General features: G+C 35.1%; 1 protein-coding gene across 4 annotated transcripts in view; it reads right to left on the minus strand.

Moving 5' to 3' along the window:
* Positions 1-24,717, minus strand: part of bur (GMP synthase burgundy) — a 707,220-nt gene that overhangs the window by 323,996 nt on the left and 358,507 nt on the right. For all 4 annotated transcript variants that reach the window (XR_010949680.1, XM_067766342.1, XM_067766343.1 and 1 more), the window contains 4 exons: positions 5,913-6,009; positions 5,486-5,855; positions 5,236-5,428; positions 5,010-5,181 (listed from right to left, as the gene is read on the minus strand). Coding sequence is in view for 3 of the 4 variants with exons in the window: in XM_067766342.1 (XP_067622443.1) it covers positions 5,010-5,181; positions 5,236-5,428; positions 5,486-5,855; positions 5,913-6,009 (832 nt within the window). In the remaining variant the exon portion in view is untranslated. The remainder of the gene's footprint in view (positions 1-5,009; positions 5,182-5,235; positions 5,429-5,485; positions 5,856-5,912; positions 6,010-24,717) is intronic.

Below are 24,717 nucleotides of genomic sequence, written 5' to 3' on the forward strand. Positions count from 1 at the left end.
CCCTGGATAAAATTTTTAAAATGTAGACCAAAGATTGCAGATGTTTGTGTTCACAACATTGATTTCAATAGTCTTCGTTAAATTAAATTTAGAATGAAATTCGACGGATTTTTAGTTGAAAGTTGTTAACTACTGTTTTCCGGCCTTACGATATAGGAGCTCATTATGGATGACCGCGTAGCTTCAGTTTTCAGACAAGTTCGACTGTCCACTACGTTAGGGTAGTATCACACACGGTCATTAGTTCCACTGTCTTGGGAAAGCTTTTGCTTCACCACTTTGAGTGTTCTTGCGAAGGACAAAGCCTCACCTGGTAGATATATGTGCTTACGTATTCACATTTGTATAAGGAGCCGTAACGTGTAGGTGATATTTAAACTTGGTTGATAGGCTATAATCAATGTGATTCACTCAAAGGGACTTGTTTTGGATAGGGCCGCCAACTTTAGGAAATGTCAAACCGGGAGGCTTGGGTGTTGAAGGATGAAGTGTGAAAATTAAAATTAACATTTCGGACGCTATTGTATAGTTTCGCAAATAAACAACAGATGTTTGAATGCAAATTTCAAACCCTTCTCATAAGTACATATATCCTCAACTTAAGTATGAGGTAAGAATAATTTCAAAGGAGTGTTAATGCCCCTAGAACCTACCAAAGGATTTTGCCTCACTGATTTCGCTTATTCTTGAGGACAATTTAAAAACATGTTCGCCTTGGGTCATTTTATTTGAATTAATTGTTCATTATTAATTTTTTTAAAAATGCAAGGTGAGCATATAAATTTATTATATAATTTATCTTTTAGTGTTCTGTTTTAATAACTTGCTGAATTGGGTGATGCAAAGTCCGTGTTAATCTGACACCGAAAGCGCCTTTTATTTTAAATAACTTTTGAATAGTTATAAAGGGTTAAATTTGGCAATTAGTTTCTTATAACTGGCAGTGATACGCATCCGTTGATACCACTTTCGACCATATCCGACCAATTTTCGACATGAACAATAAATGGCCTAAACAGTCTTAAACGAGTAAAAAATATAGTAACGCACCGACGCTGCGCCGATATTTTTGACATTCGGCGGCGGCGTGCGAAAAACGACCAAAATCGGCGGCGGCGGGGCGGCGTTTATCGGCGGCGTATATCTCTACCATGTAGGCATATACACTCTGTATGTAGTTTATTCCTAATGGTGTGGATATGATTTTTAGGCGCGCTTTTGAAAGCTTAATAACATTTGTTCGGATTTTTACAGTATTTGCTTTTTAATACTTCCGCTGTTACTATTATATCAATATGATCATATGTATTTAATTAGCGAGCTTTGCTCATATTGCTTTATACAATGGTTTTTGTAATTGATATTAAAGAAAAATTGTAAGTTTACAAACGGCGATGGTTACTAGGACATGTTTCTGAATTTCACTTCTTCATCAGCTAGCTTTTCGGGAGCTGAGCGTTGAACTCGAATCTCCAACATTCATATCAGTGCAAAGGTAGATGCCTTTAGCTGCTAAGCCATATGAATGTCCCGTTGTTCGCTGTACAATTGGTCTCTAAGAGTTGCGTTTTTGTTTATATTCCTTTTGATCACCATGTAGGCACATACACTCTATATGTAGTTTAAGATTTTGATATGGTACCGACGTGTAACCGAAATATATCGGAATGAAAAATAAAAACTGATGTTTTTATTACTAAATATATTGACCTCGAGCCGGTACACATAAAACCAATATCTTTAAATACAAAGGTCGCCAAAAAAGAACATTATTTGAAAAACGGAAGGCACGCCGTACACATACAACAACAAACATGGGGTATGCAAAAATAAAAGATAACAACAAAAACACAAAAACTATGATCAACAAATTTCAAGCTATTTCAAAAAAACTGGTAAAACTTAGGTCTAGCATTAAGTTCTTGTTAAAATGCAGAAAATCAAAAATCATTCCAAATTTTATTAAAAATTCATCTAAGTGTAATAAATTATTTGTATTTGACCGAGACATACATCCAAACATAGACAGAACTTTAGACAGACATACTTAGCTTTACCATATCAAAATCTTAAATCTACTCATCAAACACAAACACAACATATTAAAGAGGAAAGATAAACAAATTCAAGAAATACGAACACAAATAAAGAAACGGCTAAGCGAAGAAGACTTCAAAGAATTTGTGGAAAAGGAAGATAATGTAGCAGGTAAACTGATAATAGCTCTAAAACAACGGCGACAACTAAAACATGAAAAGCTTCGAAATAAAGTACTTACCAACAACAACCACGAGGGTTGGTTTGTCAACAAGACAAAGGTAGATATTCCGCAAGATATACAAGCGCTATTAGCAAAGGGATCGTAGTTTGGGCTGCCTATTGAGAGCCAACGATTCCCTCTTTTCCAATATATTGCTGATGGAGAGGAATTAATACAAACTCTTACTGACAAAGAAAAGCAAGAAGAAGCGCGCACAAAATCCTCGTTACTGGTAAAAAATCATGTAACAGCTAAAAGGGAAAGTGCAATAGACCGTGCAATATTAGATACTGTAGAGCGGACGCGGCAATTTCTTAGTAAAAACAACCATACGAATTTTATCATCTGACAAAGGAAAGAAAACCGTAGCCATGGAGATAGACGATTACAACAATAAAATGAGCGAGATTCTCAATGACTTGACGACTTACAGAGTGAATAGAAAAGATCCCACCTCAAGGCTACAAACGAAGAACAACAATTTAGTGGAAAAACTATACAGAATGGGATGTATCACGAAGGCGGAAAAAGGCAAACTCTCGACAACGACGGCACTACCGCCCTGGATTTATGGGCTACCGAAAATCCACAAGGAAGGACTTCCTCTCAGGCCGATTTGCTCAGCTTTTAACTCTCCATCATATGATCTATGCCAATTTCTAATAAATATTTTAAAAATTATCACGGCTGACTCCAAATACAACGTTAAGAACACCCTTGAATTTAAAGATAGAATAAAGAATACCTTCATTTGCGAAGATGAAAGACTCATCTCCTTTGACGTGGTTTCATTGTGTCCGAGTATAGCAACACAAATGGCACTTGACATCATACGTAATAAATGGACGATTATAAAAGAACATACTAATATTCCCAAACAACTATTTATGGACATATTAAAGTTTTGTATCGAAGAAAACAGATACTTTAAATTCAATGATACAGTTTATACACAATTAAGAGGTATGTCCATGGGATCGCGGGCTTTTCCAGTTATCGCGGACATTATAATGGAAGAACTTTTGAACAATACGATTGAAAAATTAGTGCATAAACCAAAAATTATGACAAAATATGTGGATGGTTTATTCGCAATTGTAAAACATGATGAAATACAGAATACCCTGAACGCGCTGAACACTTTTCATAAAAACATAAAGTTCACCATAGAACAGGAAGAAGAAGGAAAACTACCTTATTTAGACTCTATGGTTATAAAAAGAGATAGCCAGTTAAAACTTATATGGTATAAGAAACCAACTGCGTCAGGGCGACTAATAAATTTTTACTCTAAACACCCGAAGAGTATGATTATGAATACAGGAATGATCTGTATACGACGCATGCTACAGATACCAGACGATGTCTATCATAAAGAAATTAGAAAAGAAATTTTTTCGCTACTCAAACTAAATGATTTTCCTGAAAATATTATAAGGACATTAATAAGAAGATCGATGTGTGCAGGTAATCTAGAAAAATCCGCAACACCAAAAACGTTTAAATCGGTAATCTACGTACCTCAACTATCAGAGCGTCTAATCAAGTCCAACTGTTACAATAATAAACAATTTAAAATAGCCCATAAACCCTGCAACACACTCAAAAGCATGTTCAATAAAACCAAGTCTATAATACCTCCTATGGAAAAAAGCAACGTCATTTACAAAATTCCGTACAATGGCAACAACTACGAAGCATGCAGAAGCATTTACGTAGGCACCACCAAATCGAAGTTAAAAACGAGAATAGCACAGCACAAATCGGACATGAAACATTATCATAATTTAAATAACCAAAAAACTGCACTAACAGCCCACTGTGCATCTAGTGGCCACTGTCCGAACTTTGAGAAAGCGCCGGTATTACAACAACAAAATCACTATAGAAAGAGATTAACACTGGAAATGTTACACATAATACATACACCACCAGACATACGACTAAACTTCAAAACAGACACGATTAACGTCGCTCATTTGTACAGACACTTACAACAAAATCGACAGTACAAAACTCCACGCCAACGCGAACGGACGTTTAACTCAAAAATGTATGTATGTTTATAAAATATGGCATATTACATGTATGAAAATTTGTTTTTACATTGTTTTGTATAGTCCCTTGAAGACGGTTACCGACGTGTAACCGATATATATCGGAATGAAAAATAAAAACTGGTGTTTTTATTACTAAATATATTGACCTCGAGCCGGTACACATAAAACCAATATCTTTAAATACAAAAGTCGCCAAAAAAGAATATTATTGTAAAGTACTTTAATAAAGACCATTTTGCATTACTGAATAGTGGTGTTATTTATTCAACAGTTTAGTGATTCGAACTTAGCAGAAGGTTGCAAATAAGAGGATTTGCAGTAAATTCGTTACAATATTAATTATCTGGGAAACCTAAAAAATTTAAATCATACAAATTTCTGTTTATGTTTGTATCTATGATCAAAGTTACTTTTGATTACTACAGTAAATTTTTTTCACTACGAAAGTAAGCCCCCCTAGATACCATGCCGACCGGGCCTTTTCCTTAAATCCGCCACTGTCGCTCCAGGTTATTTACGTGCCGTGTTTAACTTTATGCAACTAAACATAATTATCCAGTGGGATTTAGTTACGAAATTCGTATTCCTATTTAATTTAGGAATAAGTGCAGCGTTTTCTTCTGCAGTAACGCATGCGGCGTTTTCGAACATAAGTTTAAGCCAATTTATCACCAAAGCCTTTTACTTACCCTGTACACCTACGGACCGTACTGGTAAAACGGTAGCTTGAATTTTAGCGCTTGAGGAAATACGTTTAAGCTCCTTTTGTTCTGATTCAGAAATAGATCCGACTACACGATTAATTAAGGCGTGATTTTTTTGTAATTTATTATGAAAGTCTACAATCACTTTTGCTATAACCTATTAGTAAAAAAGTTAACATCAACCATAAAAAAACTTGAGAAATTAACTCACCTGTGTCTCAGAGTAATCCTTTCCAATAAAGGGTTCTTCAGCACAAAGGATGCGTACTGCTAAGCCTGGTCCGGGAAATGGCTGCCTTTCAATTAAATCATTTGGTATTCCTAGATCCCTCCCCAAATCTCTAACTTCGTCTTTGTGGAAATCGCTCAATGGCTCAACCACACGGCCAGCGTTACGCAGTTGCCTTGAATCATAGTTTATGTTGTTTAAAAGAATTTTATTAATCATCTAAATGTATCACCTTATTAGTTCTGTATCGTTGTGATGCGTTTTGATTACTTCTGCGTTCGGACTGACAAAGTTCGATGCTGATTCAATTAAATCAGGGCGCAATGTACCCTGAGCAAGGAACACATCATCGGGTTTTAATTTCATCTCCGCGATGATGTCACTGGATATTTTTACAAATATATCGCCAATAATTTTACGCTTCTCCTCAGGATTGAATGTCTGAAACAGCATTGGCGTTTCCACAATTGAAAATTGGCCCGGACGTTTAATTTGTGTTGTGCCTTTTAAAAATCTATATGTCTCTTTCTTTACGATCAAATCAATACCAATCTCCCGAAGAGATTTTTCAACTTTGTGACTTTCTCCTTTACGCAAGAATCCTTGATTAAAAAAATATACGATTAACATACCAAATTAGCTATTAACAACTAAATTACCATTGTCAATGTGGACTGCAATTATTTGATCCGGATGCAGAGCATGGCGTAATAAAGCAGCACAAACTGTAGAGTCAACTCCGCCACTTACGAGCAACTAAAAAACAAGCCACATTTACCATATATTGTACAAAATTTATTACTAAATATGAATAAGTAGATATGTATATTTGTTCCGTTGGTCCTCGAAATTAAAATATTGTAAACAGCATTATATCCTTGTACAAGAAAAACCTTTGTAATTTTCAGGAAATCGTATATCATTTTGCTTTTCTTTTATCAATTTTGATATGTGAAAAATTAATTAGAAAATATATGTTAGAGGTGTTCATATTTTTAGAAATATACTTTATAAGGAGCGCCGGCCTGATTGTTGTTCCTTTCGGACTAAAAAACTTACATTCGAAGTTTGGCTGCGATCTAAGCACGTTTGAAGCCGAAAACTGTTTAAAGTTTTTAATATCCTTATATGTATTGGTTTTGCTTGCATATGAGTAACTTTTATTACGTATATGCCATGTCACTGTTTGCACGCGTACCGAGCAGAACTATGCTTAGGTGTGTTTTTTAGGTTTTTAAACAATATTTATATAACGGGTCCTATTACAAATTTCGAGCATTAATATGATGCTTGGTTAGAGTGATGCGCACTGTAGTAAAACCTACTTGTTAGAAAATATACTGTGGTAAAATCTACTTGTTAGAATATATTGAAAATAGTTATAGTTGGTAATGAAATAGAAATTGTGAAAAATATTTGGGGAATAAAAAAGATTCATTAAGTTTTGGATTTGAGTTACGAAAAGTATCAGTGCGCGTCAAACTAACGTAAATTTACTAGTTTTTATTCATAGCCTAAGCTTTCCACTAGACAATAAAAAGAACACATACTAATATTAGATAACAATTTAAAGAGTTTATCAGATACGAATTTTGTACCTCATGTCGCTCTCAACTGCAGAGCAAGTTCTTGCTACATCAAGTATTGTGACACGCAGATCGCTCGAAAATTTAAACAATATCGATTTAGTTGGGCGGACATCACATCAAATTACTGGTGCCAAACTTCCATCAAACAAACAGGTATTACAAATGTTTTTCTACATGAGATTTGCGGATCTTGACGCAAAAGATAGTGCCAAGTTGACTATCAATGGAGCCTGGTTGACTACAACAATGGATTTTTTTAGATAAAGTAAATGGGCTATCATACGACACTACAGCTTCGAATACTGGTGTTGACAATGGAGCTGCAGTTTATTTAGAAAAAATTATGGGCCACAATTTAGTTCATTTACCTTGTAGACACCATAAATACAAAATTATACTTCGTGCCGTCTTTGAAAACAAACTTGGCGTGACCTCTGCATCTGGTCTACTCATATTTGAAAGATTTGCCAAATGTTGGCCAAATTTTAACCAAGAAACACTTTCAAGTGGACTTGATGATGCAATTGTATTTTCACAAATTATTTCAAATAACTGAAAAGACTTAAAAGGCTTTTGTAGTAACCAACTTACTAAATTGCATAGTCGAGAAGATTATATAGAAATGCTTCAATTAGCATTGATCTTTCAGAAATTTCAAAACACCCGGCGCCACCAGTCACGCTCGGTGAATGTCCAAAGCAATATATTGCTTAGAGATATTTATATTTCGGTCACAATTTAACCTTACAAAAAGGGAACTCGACGGAGTACGAGATATTTGTATTTTTCTTGTAAATATTTATATAAAAGCATGGTTTCTAAGTAGAAATGCTATATCAGCACTGCTTCACGATTTGAATGTCATAAAAGATACGTTAAGATATTCTGAAATAGCTACAAATGTATCTGCCGTTGTTATCAAACAAATAAGTAATCATTTATGTTATAATAACGAACAAACGGTGGCACTATCATTCTTCGACCCGAATGTGTCACGTGAAGAAAAACGCAATATGGTTGAAAAACTTGATTCAGAGAATCCAGTAGTCAAGTTAAACAAGTAAGGACGGGACTGTCTTCGGCCGTGCCGAAGACTTCATACCTTTCATGAATGGGGCTGAACAATAATCTTATGCCGTTCGTAATCTCCGAATAATCGGATGTATAAGATAAGAAATATATAACAAACAGATCTACATACCTAAACGATTTTTAAGATAAATATAAAATAAAAAATAGGTAGGTACTTTGTGTGAAGATGCAAAGTTTCAGGTTTTTTGTGGTCTGCGTGTAAAAACTATGACTACGAATCACGTATTTCAACAATATATGACGTAAACGTATTTATTGATGAAATTTGATGAACTTTGAAGCTTCTAGCCGTAAAAAAGGGGCAAAAAATACAGTTTATATGGGGTATATTAATATATATACCACCGATCTCTATGATATTTTCAGACAACAATATATGCTATATACGTAAGCATTTGGTGAAATTTGAAGCTTCTAGCTGTTAAAACGGGGCAGAAATTGCGCAAAGTTTCTTATCTGAACAATCGGTTGTATGAGATACATACTATATATACCACCGATCTCAATGATTTTTTCAGACAACAATATATGCTATACACGTAAGCATTTGGTGAAATTTGAAGCTTCTAGCTGTTAAAACGGGGCAGAAATTGCGCAAAGTTTCTTATCTGAACAATCGGTTGTATGAGATACATACTATATATACCACCGGTCTCTATGATTTTTTCAGACAACAGTATATGCTATACACGTAAACATTTGGTGAAATTTGAACATATCTAAACGATTTTTAAGAGAAATATAAAATAAAAAAGTAAGGAAGGCTAAGTTCGGGTGTAACCGAACATTACATACTCCGTTGAGAGCTGTGAAGACAAAGTAAAGGAAAATCACCATGTTGTAAAAAGAACCTAGGCTAACCCTGGAATGTGTTTGTATGAATGGAAGGTACTAAAGAGTATTTTAAGAGGAAGTGGGCCATAGTTCTATAGATGGACGCCATTTAGGGATATCGCCATAAAGATGGACCAGGCCTGACTCTAGAATTTGTTTGTACGATATGGGTATCAAATGAAAGGTGTTAATGAGTATTTTAAAAGGGCGTGGACCTTAGTTCTATAGGTGGACGCCTTTTCGAGATATCGCCATAAAGGTGGACCAGGGGTGACTCTAGAATTTGTTTGTACGATATGGGTATCAAATGAAAGGTGTTAATGAGTATTTTAAAAGGGAGTAGGCCTTAGTTCTATAGGTGGATGCCTTTTCGAGATATCGCCATAAAGGTGGGCCAGGGGTGACTCTAGAATTGTTTTGTACGATAAGGGTATCAAATGAAAGGTGTTGATGAGTAGTTTAAAAACGAGTGGGCATTAGTTCTATAGGTGGACGCCTTTTCGAGATATCGCCATAAAGGTGGACCAGGGGTGACTCTGGAATTTGTTTGTACGATATGGGTATCAAATGAAAGGTGTTAATGGGTATTTTAAAAGGGGGTAGGCCTTAGTTCTATAGGTGGACGCCTTTTCGAGATATCGCCATAAAGGTGGACCAGGGGTGACTCTGGAATTTGTTTGTACGATATGGGTATCAAATGAAAGGTGTTAATGATAATTTTAAAAGGATAATTTTAAGTTCTATAGGTGGACGCTTTTTCGAGATATCGCCATAAAGGTGGACCAGGGGTGACTCCAGAATTTATTTTGTACGATATGGGTATCAAATGAAAGGTGTTAATGAGTATTTTAAAAGGGCGTGGACCTTAGTTCTATAGGTGGACGCCTTTTCGAGATATCGCCATAAAGGTGGACCAGGGGTGACTCTAGAATTTGTTTGTACGATATGGGTATCAAATGAAAGGTGTTAATGAGTATTTTAAAAGGGCGTGGGCCTTAGTTCTATAGGTGGACGCCTTTTCGAGATATCGCCATAAAGGTGGACCAGGGGTGACTCTAGAATTTGTTTGTACGATATGGGTATCAAATGAAAGGTGTTAATGAGTATTTTAAAAGGGCGTGGGCCTTAGTTCTATAGGTGGACGCCTTTTCGAGATATCGCCATAAAGGTGGACCAGGGGTGACTCTAGAATTTGTTTGTACGATATGGGTATCAAATGAAAGGTGTTAATGAGTATTTTAAAAGGGCGTGGGCCTTAGTTCTATAGGTGGACTCCTTTTCGAGATATCGCCATAAAGGTGGACCAGGGGTGACTCTGTAATGTGTTTGTACGATATGGGTATCAAATTAAAGGTATTAATGAGGGCTTTAAAAGAGAGTGGCCCTTAGTTGTACATGTGAAGGCGTTTTCGAGATATCGACCAAAATGTGGACCAGGGTGATCCAAAACATCATCTGTCGGGTACCGCTAATTTATTTATATATGTAATACCACGAACAGTATTCCTTCCAAGATTCCAAGGGCTTTTGATTTCGCCCTGCAAAACTTTTTCATTTTCTTCTACTTAATATGGTAGGTGTCACACCCACTTTACCAAGTTTTTTTCTATATGGTATATAATTATGGCATTTTTTCGTTTTTCGTAATTTTCGATATCGAAAAAGTGGGCGTGGTCATAGTCGGATTTCGGCCATTTTTTACACCAATACAAAGTGAGTTCAGATAAGTACGTGAACTGAGTTTAGTAAAGATATATCGATTTTTGCTCAAGTTATCGTGTTAACGGCCGAGCGGAAGGACAGACGGTCGACTGTGTATAAAAACTGGCCGTGGCTTCAACCGATTTCGCCCTTTCGCCATAAAGATGGACCAGGGGTGACTCTAGAATTTGTTTGTACGATATGAGTATCAAATGAAAGGTGTTAATGAGTATTTTAAGAGGGCGTCGGCCTTAGTTCTATATGTGGACGCCTTTTCCAGATATCGCCATATAGGTGGACCAGGGGTGACTAGAATTTGTTTGTGCTATATGGGTATCAAATGAAAGTTGTTAATGAGTATTTTAAAAGGGAGTGGGCGTTAGTTCTATATGTGGACGCCTTTTCGGAATATTGTTATAAAAGTGGACCAGGGTTGACTCTAGAAAGCGTTTGTACAATATGGGTATCAAACGAAAGGTGTTAATAAGTGTTTTAAAAGGGAGTGGGCCTTAGTTCTATGGGTGGACGCCTTTTCGGGATATCGCCTTAAACGTGGACCAGGGTTGACCCTAGAATGCGTTTGTACGATATGGGTATCAAATGAAAGGTGTTAATGAGTATTTTAAAAGGGCGTGAGCCTTAGTTCTATAGGTGGACGCCTTTTCGAGATATCGCCATAAAGGTGGACCAGGGATGACTCTAGAATTTGTTTGTACGATATGGGTATCAAATGAAAGGTGTTAATAAGTATTTTAAAAGAGCGTGGGCCTTAGTTCTATAGGTGGACGCCTTTTCGAGATATCGCCATAAAGGTGGACCAGGGGTGACTCTAGAATTTGTTTGTACGATATGGGTATCAAATGAAAGGTGTTAACGAGTATTTTAAAAAGGAGTGGGCCTTAGTTCTATAGGTGGATGCCTTTTCGATATATCGCCATAAAGGTGGGCCAGGGGTGACTCTAGAATTTTTTTGTACGATATGGGTATCAAATGGAAGGTATGTATATGTGAAGGCGTTTTCGAGATATTGACCAAAATGTGGACCAGGGTGATCGAGAACATGATCTGTTGGGTACCGATAATTTATTTATATATGTAATACCACGAACAGCATTCCTTCCAAGATTCCAAGGGCTTTTGATTTCGCCCTGCAAAACTTTTTCATTTTCTTCTACTTAATATGGTAGGTGTCACACCCATTTTACCAAGTTTTTTTCTAAAGTTATATTTTGCGTCAATAGACCAATACAATTACCATGTTTCATCCCTTTTTTCGTATTTGGTATATAATTATGGCATTTTTTTCGTTTTTCGTAATTTGCGATATCGAAAAAGTGGGCGTGGTCATAGTCGGATTTCGGCCATTTGTTACACCAATACAAAGTGAGTTCAGATAAGTACGTGAACTGAGTTTAGTAAAGATATATCGATTTTTGCTCAAGTTATCGTGTTAACGGCCGAGCGGAAGGGCAGACGGTCGACTGTGTTTAAAAACTGGGCGTGGCTTCAACCGATTTCGCCCTTTTTCACAGAAAACAGCTATCGTCCTAGAATCTAAGCCGCTACCAAATTTCCCAAGGATTGGTAAATTTTTGTTCGACTTATGGCATTAAATGTATCCTAGACAAATCAAATGAAAAAGGGCGGAGCCACGCCCATTTTGAAATCTTGTTTTATTTTCGTATTTTGTTGCACCATATCATTACTGGAGTTGAAGGTTATATACTGTAAAGATATTAACTTTTCTTTTAAAATTTGAATTAAAAAAAAAAAAATTTTAAAAGTGGGCGTGGTCGATCTCCGATTTTGCTAATTTTTATTTAGCAGACATATAGTAATAAGAGTAGCATTCCTGCCAAATTTCATCATGATATCTTCAACAACTGCCAAATTACAGCTTGCCAAACTTCTAAATTACCTTCTTTTAAAAGTGGGCGGTGCCACGCCCATTGTCCAAAATTTTACTTGTTTTCTATTCTGCGTCATAAGTTCAACTCACCTACCAAGTTTCATCGCTTAACCCGTATTTGGTAATGAATTATCGCACTTTTTCGATTTTTCGAAATTTTCGATATCGAAAAAGTGGGCGTGGTTATTGTCCGATATCGTTCATTTTAAATAGCGATGTGAGATGAGTGCCAAGGAACCTACATACCAAATTTCATCAAGATACCTCAAAATGTACTCAAGTTATCGTGTTAACGGACAGACGGACGGACGGACATGGCTCAATCGATTTTTTTTTTCGATACTGATGATTTTGATATATGGAAGTCTATATATATCTCGATTCCTTTATACCTGTACAACCAACCGTTATCCAATCAAAGTTAATATACTCTGTGAGCTCTGCTCAACTGAGTATAAAAATAGGTAGGTACTTTGTGTGAGGATGCAAAGCTTCACGTTTTTTGCGGTCTGCATGTAAAAACTATGACTACGAATCACGTATTTCAAAAATATATGACCTAAACGTAACTATTTGATGAAATTTGATGAATTTTGAAGCTTCTAGCCGTAAAAAAGGGGCAAAAATGACAGTTTATATGAAGTATATAATATATATACCACCGATCTCTATAATTTTTTGAGACAACAATATATGCTATATACGTAAGCATTTGGTGAAATTTGAATGTTCTAGCTGTTAAAATGGGGCCGAAATCGCAAAAAAAATATATATATACCATCATATATATATTATATATATCACCGATCTTTATGATTTTTTGACACAACAATATATACTATATACGTAAGCAATCGGTGAAATTTGAAGCTTATAGCTGGTAAAATGGGGTAGAAATTGCGAAAAGTTTCTTATCTGAACAATCGGTTGAATGAGATATATACTATATATACAACCGATCTCTATGATTTTTTCAGACAACAATATATGCTATATACGTAAGCATTCGGTGAAATTTGAAGCTTCTAGCTGTTAAAATGGGGCTAAAATTGCGAAAATATATATATATACTATATATACCACCATATATATATTATATATACCACCGATCTTTATGATTTTTTCAGGCAACAATATATGCTATATACGTAAGCATTCGTTGAAATTTGAAGCCTCTAGCTCTTAAAAACGGGCAGTAATTACGAAAATTTTCTTATCTGAACAATCGGTTGTGGGGGATCTATACTATATATACGACCGACCTCATCAATTTTTTCAGGCAACAATATGTGCAATATACGAAAGTATATGGTGAAGTTTGAAGCTTCAATCTGTTAAATTGAGTAAGATATTACAAAAATCCTCTTTTTCTGAAAAATCGGTTGTATGGAGGATATATGCTATAGGGGTCCGATCCGGCCGGTTCCGACAAGTGTCTAATAGGACACCGAAATACACCCGCTCACCACATTTTATCAAGATATCTCAAAAATTGAGGGACTAGTTTGCATACAAACAGACAGACGGACCGACGGACAGACGGACATGGCTAAATCAACTCAGCTCTTCATCCTGATTATTTCGGTATAGTTAATGGTGGGTCTATCTATTTTCCTTTAAGGACTTACAATTTTGGGTTTCGTGACGAAATTAATATACCATTTCATTTTCATGAAAGGTATAAAAATAGGTAGGTACTTTGTGTGAGGATGCAAAACTTCACGTTTTTTGTGGTATGCATGTAAAAACTATGACTATGATCACGTATTTCAAAAATATATGACGTAAACGTAACTATTTGATGAAACTTGATGAATTTTGAAGCTTCTAGCCGCAAAAAAGGTGCAAAAAGGACAGTTTATATGAAGTATATAATATATATACCACCGATCTCTCTTTTTTCAGACTAAAATATATGCTATATACGTACGCATTTGGTGAAATTTGAAGCTTCTAGCTGTTAAAACGGGGCAGAAATTGCGCAAAGTTTCTTATCTGAACAATCGGTTGTATTAGATATATACTATGTATACCACCGATTTCAGTGATTTTCTCAGACATCAATATATGCTATACACCTAAGCATTTGGTGAAATTTGAAGCTTCTAGCTGTTAAAATGGGGCCGAAATCGCAAAAAAAAATATATATACTATATACACCATCATATATATATTATATATATCACCGATCTCTATGATTTTTTGACACAACAATATATACTATATACGTAAGCAATCGGTGAAATTTGAAGCTAATAGCTGTTAAAATGGGGTAGAAATTGCGAAAAATTTCTTATCTGAACAATCGGTTGTATGAGATATATAATATATATACAACCGATCTCTATGATTTTTTCAGACAACAATATATGCTATATACGTAAGCATTCGGTGAAATTTGAAGCTTCTAGCTGTTAAAATGGGGCTAAAATTGCGAAAATATATATATATATATACTATATATACCACCATATATATACTATATATACCACCGATCTTTATGATTTTTTCAGACAATAATATATGCTATAATACGTAAGCATTCGTTGAAATTTAAAGCGTCTGTCTCTTAAAATAGGGCAGTAATTACGAAAAGTTTCTTATCTGAAAAATCGGTTGTGGGGGATATATACCGATCTCATCAATTTTTTCAGGCAACAATATGTGCAATATTCGAAATTATATGGTGAAGTTTGAAGCTTCAATCTGTTAAATTGAGTAAGATATGAAAAAAATCCTCTTTTTCTGAAAAATCCGTTGTATGGAGGATATATGCTATAGCGGTCCGATCCGGCCGGTTCCGACAAACGTCTAATCGGACACCCAAATACACCCGCTCACCAAATTTTATCAAGATATCTCAAAAATTGAGGGACTAGTTTTCATACAAACAGACAGACGGACAGACGGACATGGCTAAATCAACTCAGCTCTTCATCCTGATTATTTCGGTATACTTAATGGTGGGTCTATCTATTTTCCTTTAAGGACTTACAATTTTGGGTTTCGTGACGAAATTAATATACCATTTCATTTTCATGAAAGGTATACAAATAAGTAGGTACTTTGTGTGAGGATGCAAAGCTTCACGTTTTTGTGGTCTGCATGTAAAAACTATGACTACGAATCACGTATTTCAAAAATATATAACCTAAACGTAACTATTTGATGAAATTTGATTATTTTGGAAGCTTCCGGTCGTAAAAAAGGGGCAAAAATGAGAGTTTATATGAAGTATATAATATATATACCACCGATCTCTATGATTTTTTCAGACAACAATATATGCTATATACGTAAGCATTTGGTGAAATTTGAAGCTTCTAGCTGTTAAAATGGGGCAGAAATTGCGCAAAGTTCCTTATCTGAACAATCGGTTGTATGAGATATATTCTATATATACCACCGATCTCAATGATTTTTTCAGACAACAATGTATGCTATACACCTAAGCATTTGGTGAAATTTGAAGCTTCTGGCTGTTAAAATGGGGAAGAAATTGCGCAAAGTTTCTTATCTCAACAATCGGTTGTATGAGATATATACTATATATACCACCGGTCTCTATGATTTTTTCAGACAACAGTATATGCTATACACGTAAACATTTGGTGAAATTTGAACATATCTAAACGATTTTTAAGATAAATATAAAATAAAAAATAGGTAGGTACTTTGTGTGAGGATGCAAAGCTTCACGTTTTTTATGGTCTGCATGTAAAAACTATGACTACGAATCACGTATTTCAAAAATATATGACCTAAACGTAACTATTTGATGAAATTTGAAGAATTTTGAAGCTTCTAGCCGTAAAAAAGGGGCAAAAATGAGCTTATATGAAGTATATAATATATATACCACCGATCTCTATGATTTTTTCAGACAACAATATATGCTATATACGTAAGCATTTGGTGAAATTTGAAGCTTCTAGCTGTTAAAACGGGACAGAAATTGCGCAAAGTTTCTTATCTGAACAATCGGTTGTATGACATATATACTATATATACCACCGATCTCAATGATTTTTTGACACAACAATATATACTATATAAGTAAGCAATCGGTGAAATTTGAAGCTTATAGCTGTTAAAATGGGGTAGAAATTGCGAAAAGTTTCTTATCTGAACAATCGGTTGAATGAGATACATACTATATATACAACCGATCTCTATGATTTTTCAGACAAAATATGCTATATACGTAAGCATTCGGTGAAATTTGAAGCTTCTAGCTGTTAAAATGGGGCTAAAATTGCGAATATATATATATACTATATATATATACTATATATACCACCATATACATATATACTATATATACCACCGATCTTTATGATTTTTTCAGACAACAATATATGCTATATACGTAAGCATTCGTTGAAATTTGAAGCCTCTAGCTCTTAAAATAGGGCGGTAATTACGAAAAGTTTCTTATCTGAACAATCGGTTGTGGGGGATATATACTATATATACGACCGATCTCATCAATTTTTTCAGGCAACAATATGTGCAATATACGAAAGTATATGGTGAAGTTTGAAGCTTCATTGGGTTAAATTGAGTAAGATATTACAAAAATCCTCTTTTTCTGAAAAATCGGTTGTCTGGAGGATATATGCTATAGGGGTCCGATCCGGCCGGTTCCGATAAATGTCTAATCGGACACCCAAATACACCCGCTCATCAAATTTTATCAAGATATCTCAAAAATTGAGGGACTAGTTTGCATACAAACAGACAGACGGACAGACGGACATGGCTAAATCAACTCAGCTCTTCAACCTGATTATTTCGGTATACTTAATGGTGGGTCTATCTATTTTCCTTTAAGGACTTACAATTTTTTGTTTCGTGACGAAATTAATATACCATTTCATTTTCATGAAAGGTATAAAAATAGGTAGGTACTTTGTGTGACGATGCAAAACTTCACGTTTTTTGTGGTCTGCATGTAAAAACTATGACTACGAATCACGTATTTTAAAAATATATGACGTAAACGTAACTATTTGATGAAATTTGATGAATTTTGAAGCCTCTAGTCGTAAAAAGGTGCAAAAATGACAGTTTATATGAAGTATCTATAAATCTTATAAAATAAAGTCGCTAAATGCCATGTATGCAGAAAATTTCATACAGAATGTTCCGATTTTAAAACGGTTTTTTGCATTTGAAAGCTTTGCTACGTGAGATGGTACAGTTAATATAATTTGAAGGTATATATTATAGGGGCGTGGCAAATTGCCAAAATGTAGTAAAAAATCATAACATTTTTGTTTACACTGCAATAACTCATAAACGGAAGGATGGATTTGAAAAATTCTACTTTTCAGTAAAACTTTGAAATATTTACCTTCGTTCTGCATCAAAAAAATACTTGATTCCTTTCTTATATCAGCCAAATTGTTTAAACAAAAGTAACATTTTTACCAAAAAATTCGTGTGTGTGATTGTTCGGTGTCAACTATGCGAGCAAATTACTTCTGAGTGAGACATGATGCGACACATACGTGCATACACATAGCATTCGCTGCGTTATTTAACTTCGGCCGTAGGTTTATAGGTATGTACGTGTTTTCATATCAGCTTGACATACATATGTATGTACATACACAAATAATAATAAATGGTTAAGAATGCATACATCCCTCGAAAAATACTCTTTCGTGAAAAACATTGAACATTTCCTTAAAACTCTTAAACAAAAGTTTTATTTTTTGGTATTTTGCATGTATAAAACAGAGTCGCTTTTTCTGTCCCTGTCCGTGTGAATGCTCAAACCTTTAAAACTACGCAACGGATTTTGATGCGGTTTTTTTTAGTAGATAGAGTGATTGAAGAGGAAGGTTTATATGTATAACAACATACATTAAATAGTGGAGAAATGCTGTTATTTTTGAAGTTTCTAATGTGATGTATATATATAAAAGAAAGTGGTGTTAGTTACACTATTTATAACTCAAAACGGATGAACAGATTTGGCTAAAAATTAGTGGAGGGGTAGCTTAGAACCAGGAGACAAACATAGGATACTTTTTATCCCGTTATGACTAGGCTCTTGTGATCAAAACGTGGACTTGGGTAATCCTGGGATATGTTTGTCCAATATGGGTATCAAATGGAAGCTGTTTATGAGTACTTTTATACGGGGTATTTTTCGTACCCGTGGGTGACTTGGGTCTCGAGATATAGGCCAAAACGTGGACGCGGGTACCCCTAGAATGTGTTTATAGAATATGGATAACAAATGAAAGCTGTTGATGAGTGCTTTAGTACAGGGTAGTTTTCATACCTATTGGTGACTAGGGTCTCGAGATTGAGGCCAAAACGTGGACCCGGGTACCCCTAGAAAGTGGTAATACAACATGGATAACAAATGAAAGTTGTTGATGTGTGCTTTAGCACATGATAATTTTCATACCTATGTATTTGTGACTAGGGTCTCGAGATATAGGCCAAAACGTGGATCAGGCTAACACTAGGATGTGTTTTTACATTATGGGTATCAAATTGAAGCTGTTGATGTGTGCTTTAGTACAGAGTAATCTTTATACCCCTGGATGACTAGGGTCTCGAGATATAGGCCAAAACGTGGATCAGGCTAACACTAGGATGTGTTTTTACATTATGGGTATCAAATTGAAGCTGTTGATGTGTGCTTTAGTACAGAGTAATCTTTATACCCCTGGATGACTAGGGTCTCGAGATATAGGCCAAAACGTGGACGCGGGTGCTCCTAGAATGTGTTTATAGAATATGGATAACAAATGAAAGCTGTTGATGAAAGCTTTAGTACAGGGAAGTTTTCATACCTATTGGTGACTATGGTCTCGAAATATAGGCCAAAACGTGGACCAGGGTAACACCAGGATGTGGTTTTACATAATGGGTATCAAATTGAAGCTGTTGATGTGTGCTTTAGTACACAGTAATCTTTATACCCCTGGGCGACTAGGGTCTCGAGATATAGGCCAAAACGTGGATCAGGCTAACACTAGGATGTGTTTTTACATTATGGGTATCAAATTGAAGCTGTTGATGTGTGCTTTAGTACAGAGTAATCTTTATACCCCTGGATGACTAGGGTCTCGAGATATAGGCCAAAACGTGGACGCGGGTGCTCCTAGAATGTGTTTATAGAATATGTATAACAAATGAAAGCTGTTGATAAGAGCTTTACTACAGGGAAGTTTTCATACCTATTGGTGACTATGGTCTCGAAATATAGGCCAAAACGTGGACCACGGTAACACCAGGATATGGTTTTACATTATGGGTATCAAATTGAAGCTGTTGATGTGTGCTTTAGCACAGAGTAATCTTTATACCCCTGGGCGACTAGGGTCTCGAGATATAGGCCAAAACCTGGACCCGGATATCCCTAGAATGTGTCTGTAATATGAATATCAAATGAAAGCTGTTGCTGAGAGCTTTAAAGTAATTTTCATTGTGATATTCGATTTAGTCGCATCAACCTGGGAAAACTGATAAATATGCATGCGAAGCCGAAATAAAGACATGAATTAATAATACCCACATACCTATTTACATACGTCCTATTCGATTTGCCTGAAATTTGGTATATAAATTTGCCTATATTAGTATTTACGATCCTTTTTTCCGGGAAGTAGACCGGAGACGGGCTGGGCCTGGGATTAGGACTAGGACTAGGACTGAGACTCGGAGTTAGACTGGCACTCGGAATGGGACTGGAACAAAATACATACCATCCTCTGGGACTGGCAATAAGGGATGAAGAAGAATGGGAAAAATTTCAGAGAAGAGAAAAGAGGGAAGGCGACTGACAAAGAGATAGAGTGAGACGAAGATAGAGATAGATGAAGCAAAAAAGACGGAGGGAGGAGATAACAAAAGGATTAAGAAAAGGTGAAGAGGGGGGGGGGGGGCCTTCTTATCTGAACAATCGGTTGTATGAGATATATACTATGTATACCACCGATCTCAATGATTTTCTCAGACATCAATATATGCTATACACGTAAGCATTTGGTGAAATTTGAAGCTTCTAGCTGTTAAAATGGGGCCGAAATCGCAAAAAAAAATATATATATATTATATATATATACTATATATACCATCATATATATTATATATATCACCGATCTCTATGATTATTTGACACAAAAATATATACTATATACGTAAGCAATCGGTGAAATTTGAAGCTTATAGCTGTTAAAATGGGGTAGAAATTGCGAAAAGTTTCTTATCTGAACAATCGGTTGTATGAGATATATACTGTATATACAACCGATCTCTATGATTTTTTCAGACAACAGCATATACTATATACGTAAGCATTCTGTGAAATTTAAAGCTTCTAGCTGTTAAAATGGGGAAAAAATTGCGAATATATATATAGACTATATATACCACCATATATATACTATATATACCACCATATATATACTATATATACCACCGATCTTTATGATTTTTTCAGACAATAATATATGCTATATACGTAAGCATTCGTTGAAATTTGAAGCGTCTAGCTCTTAAAATAGGGCAGTAATTACGAAAAGTTTCTTATCTGAACAATCGGTTGTGGGGGATATATACTATATATACGACCGATCTCATCAATTTTTTCAGGCAACAATACGTGCAATATACGAAATTATATGGTGAATTTTGAAGCTTCAATCTGTTAAATTGAGTAAGATGTGACAAAAATCCTCTTTTTCTGAAAAATCGGTTGTATGGAGGATATATGCTATAGTGGTCCGATCCGGCCGGTTTCGACAAATGTCTAATCGGACACCCAAATACACCCGCTCACCAAATTTTATCAAGATATCTCAAAAATTGAGGGACTAGTTTGCATACAAACAGACAGACGGACAGACGGGCATGGCTAAATCAACTCAGCTCTTCATCCTGATTATTTCGGTATATTTAATGGTGGGTCTATCTATTTTCCTTTAAGGACTTACAATTTTGGGTTTCGTGACGAAATTAATATACCATTTCATTTTCATGAAAGGTATAAAAATAGGTAGGTACTTTGTGTGAGGATGCAAAGCTTCACGTTTTTTGTGGTCTGCATGTAAAAACTATGACTACGAATCACGTATTTCAAAAATATATGACGTAAAAAAACGTATGACGTAAACGTAACTTTGATGAAATTTGATGAATTTTGAAGCTTCTAGCCGTAAAAAAAGGGGCAAAAATTACAGTTTATATGAAGTATATAATATATATACCACCGATCTCTATGATTTTTTCAGACAACAATATATGCTATATACGTAAGCATTTGGTGAAATTTGAAGCTTTTAGCTGTTAAAACGGGGCAGAAATTGCGCAAAGTTTCTTATCTGAACAATCGGTTGTATGAGATATATACTATGTATACCACCGATCTCAATGATTTTTTCAGACATCAATATATGCTATACACGTAAGCATTTGGTGAAATTTGAAGCTTCTAGCTGTTAAAATGGGGCCGAAATCGCAAAAAAAATATATAAACTATATATACCATCATATATATATTATATATATCACCGATCTCTATGATTTTTTGACACAACAATATATACTATATACGTAAGCAATCGGTGAAACTTGAAGCTTATAGCTGTTGAAATGGGGTAGAAATTGCGAGAAGTGTCTTATCTGAACAATCGGTTGTATGAGATATATACTATGTATACCACCGATCTCAATGATTTTTTCAGACATCAATATATGCTATACACGTAAGCATTTGGTGAAATTTGAAGCTTCTAGCTGTTAAAATGGGGCCGAAATCGCAAACAAAAATATATATACTATATATACCATCATATATATATTATATATATCACCGATCTCTATGATTTTTTGGCACAACAATATATACTATATACGTAAGCATTCGTAGAAATTTGAAGCCTCTAGCTCTTAAAATAGGGCAGTAATTACGAAAAGTTTCTTATCTGAACAATCGGTTGTGGGGGATATATACTATATATACGACCGATCTCATCAATTTTTTCAGGCAACAATATGCGCAATATACGAAAGTATACGGTGAAGTTTGAAGCTTCAATCTGTTAAATTGAGTAAGATATTATAAAAATCCTCTTTTTCTGAAAAATCGGTTGTATGGAGGATATATGCTATAGGGGTCCGATCCGGCCGGTTCCGACAAATGTCTAATCGGACACCCAAATACACCCGCTCACCAAATTTTATCAAGATATCTCAAATATTGAGGGACTAGTTTGCATACAAACAGACAGACGGACAAACGGACATGACTAAATCAACTCAGCTCTTCAACCTGATTATTTCGGGTTTGCTTAATGGTGGGTCTATCTATTTTCCTTTAAGGACTTACAATTTTGGTTTTCGTGACGAAATTAATGTACCATTTCATTTTCATGAAAGGTATAAAAATAGGTAGGTACTTTGTGTAACGATGCAAAACTTCACGTTTTTTGTGGTCTGCATGTAAAAACTATGACTACGAATCACGTATTTCAAAAATATATGACGTAAACGTAACTATTTGATGAAATTTGATGAATTTTGAAGCTTCTAGCCGTAAAAAAGGGGCAAAAATGACAGTTTATATGAAGTATATAATATATATACCACCGAACTCTACGATTTTTTCAGACTAAAATACATATATGCTATATACGTACGCATTTGGTGAAATTTGAGGTTTCTAGCTGTTAAAACTGGGCAGAAATTGTGCAAAGTTTCTTATCTGAACAATCGGTTGTATGAGATATATACTATGTATACCACCGATCTCAATGATTTTCTCAGACATCAATATATGTTATACACGTAAGCATTTGGTGAAATTTGAAGCTTCTAGCTGTTAAAATGGGGCCGAAATTAAAAAAAAAATATATATATATAGTACCATCATATATATATTATATATATCACCAATCTCTATGATTTTTTGACACAACAATATATACTATATAAGTAAGCAATCGGTGAAATTTGAAGCTTATAGCTGTTAAAATTGGGTAGAAATTGCGAAAAGTTCCTTATCTGAACAATCGGTTGTATGAGATATATACTGTAACGAATTTTCTGCAAATCCTCTTATTTGCAATCCTCTGCTAAGTTCGAATCACTAAACTGTTGAATAAATAACTCCAATATTGAATAATGGAAAAATGGCCTTTATTAAAGTACTTCACAATAACACTTATACTTTGTTACTCGCTGGCTTAATAACCAAACTGATTGATAACTCAAATGAAACTCTACTATTGGCCGCCAGATCGCGTGCTTAATCAAACTGATTGATAGCTCAACTCAAACTGAATTACAGCGCCTCTACATCTGTTGCCTTTTATACCCTTTGGTTTCCTCCTTCGCATTTTTCCAGAATCTACTAGCATTGTCCATGAGCTCTCAAACTTCTCAGCTATATGCATGTGTTTGCGCATTGACTCTCCGCTGCTCGTATTCGTACATGGTACATATGTGTAGACGCAATTATTTATTCGTTATGTAGATACATAAAGATTGAATTATTGATGTGAATGTTTGTAGTTTACAGTCTCTCGCGCGTACATAGGCGTATAAGTAAATGCATCTGTGTGTGACATCTCTCAGCTGCCTTATATATGTGTATACATGATTTGATTATTGACGTAAATATCGCTTAGCATGGCCTTAGTGATGGTATAGCTTAGTGATGCTAATATCCGTGACAATACTATATATACAACCGATCTCTATGATTTTTTCACACAACAATATATGCTATATACGTAAGCATTCGGTGAAATTTGAAGCTTCTAGCTGTTAAAATGGGGCTAAAATTGCGAAAATATATATATATATACTATATATACCACCATATATATACTATATATACCACCGATCTTTATGATTTTTTCAGACAATAATATATGCTATATACGTAAGCATTCGTTGAAATTTGAAGCCTCTAGCTCTTAAACTAGGGCAGTAATTACGAAAAGTTTCTTATCTGAACAATCGGTTGTGGGGGATATATACTATATATACGACCGATCTCATCAATTTTTTCAGGCAACAATATGTGCAATATACGAAATTATATGGTGAAGTTTGAAGCTGCAATCTGTTAAATTGAGTAAGATATGACAAAAATCCTCTTTTTCTGAAAAATCGGTGGATGGAGGATATATGCTATAGTGGTCCGATCCGGCCGGTTCCGACAAATGTCTAATCGGACATCCAAATACACCCGCTCACCAAATTTTATCAAGATATCTCAAAAATTGAGGGACTAGTTTGCATACAAACAGACAGACGGACATGGCTAAATCAACTCAGCTCTTCATCCTGATTATTTCGGTAGACTTA

The sequence above is a fragment of the Eurosta solidaginis genome, chromosome 2 (genome assembly GCF_040869045.1).
Source record: "Eurosta solidaginis isolate ZX-2024a chromosome 2, ASM4086904v1, whole genome shotgun sequence".
Taxonomy (NCBI): domain Eukaryota; kingdom Metazoa; phylum Arthropoda; class Insecta; order Diptera; family Tephritidae; genus Eurosta; species Eurosta solidaginis.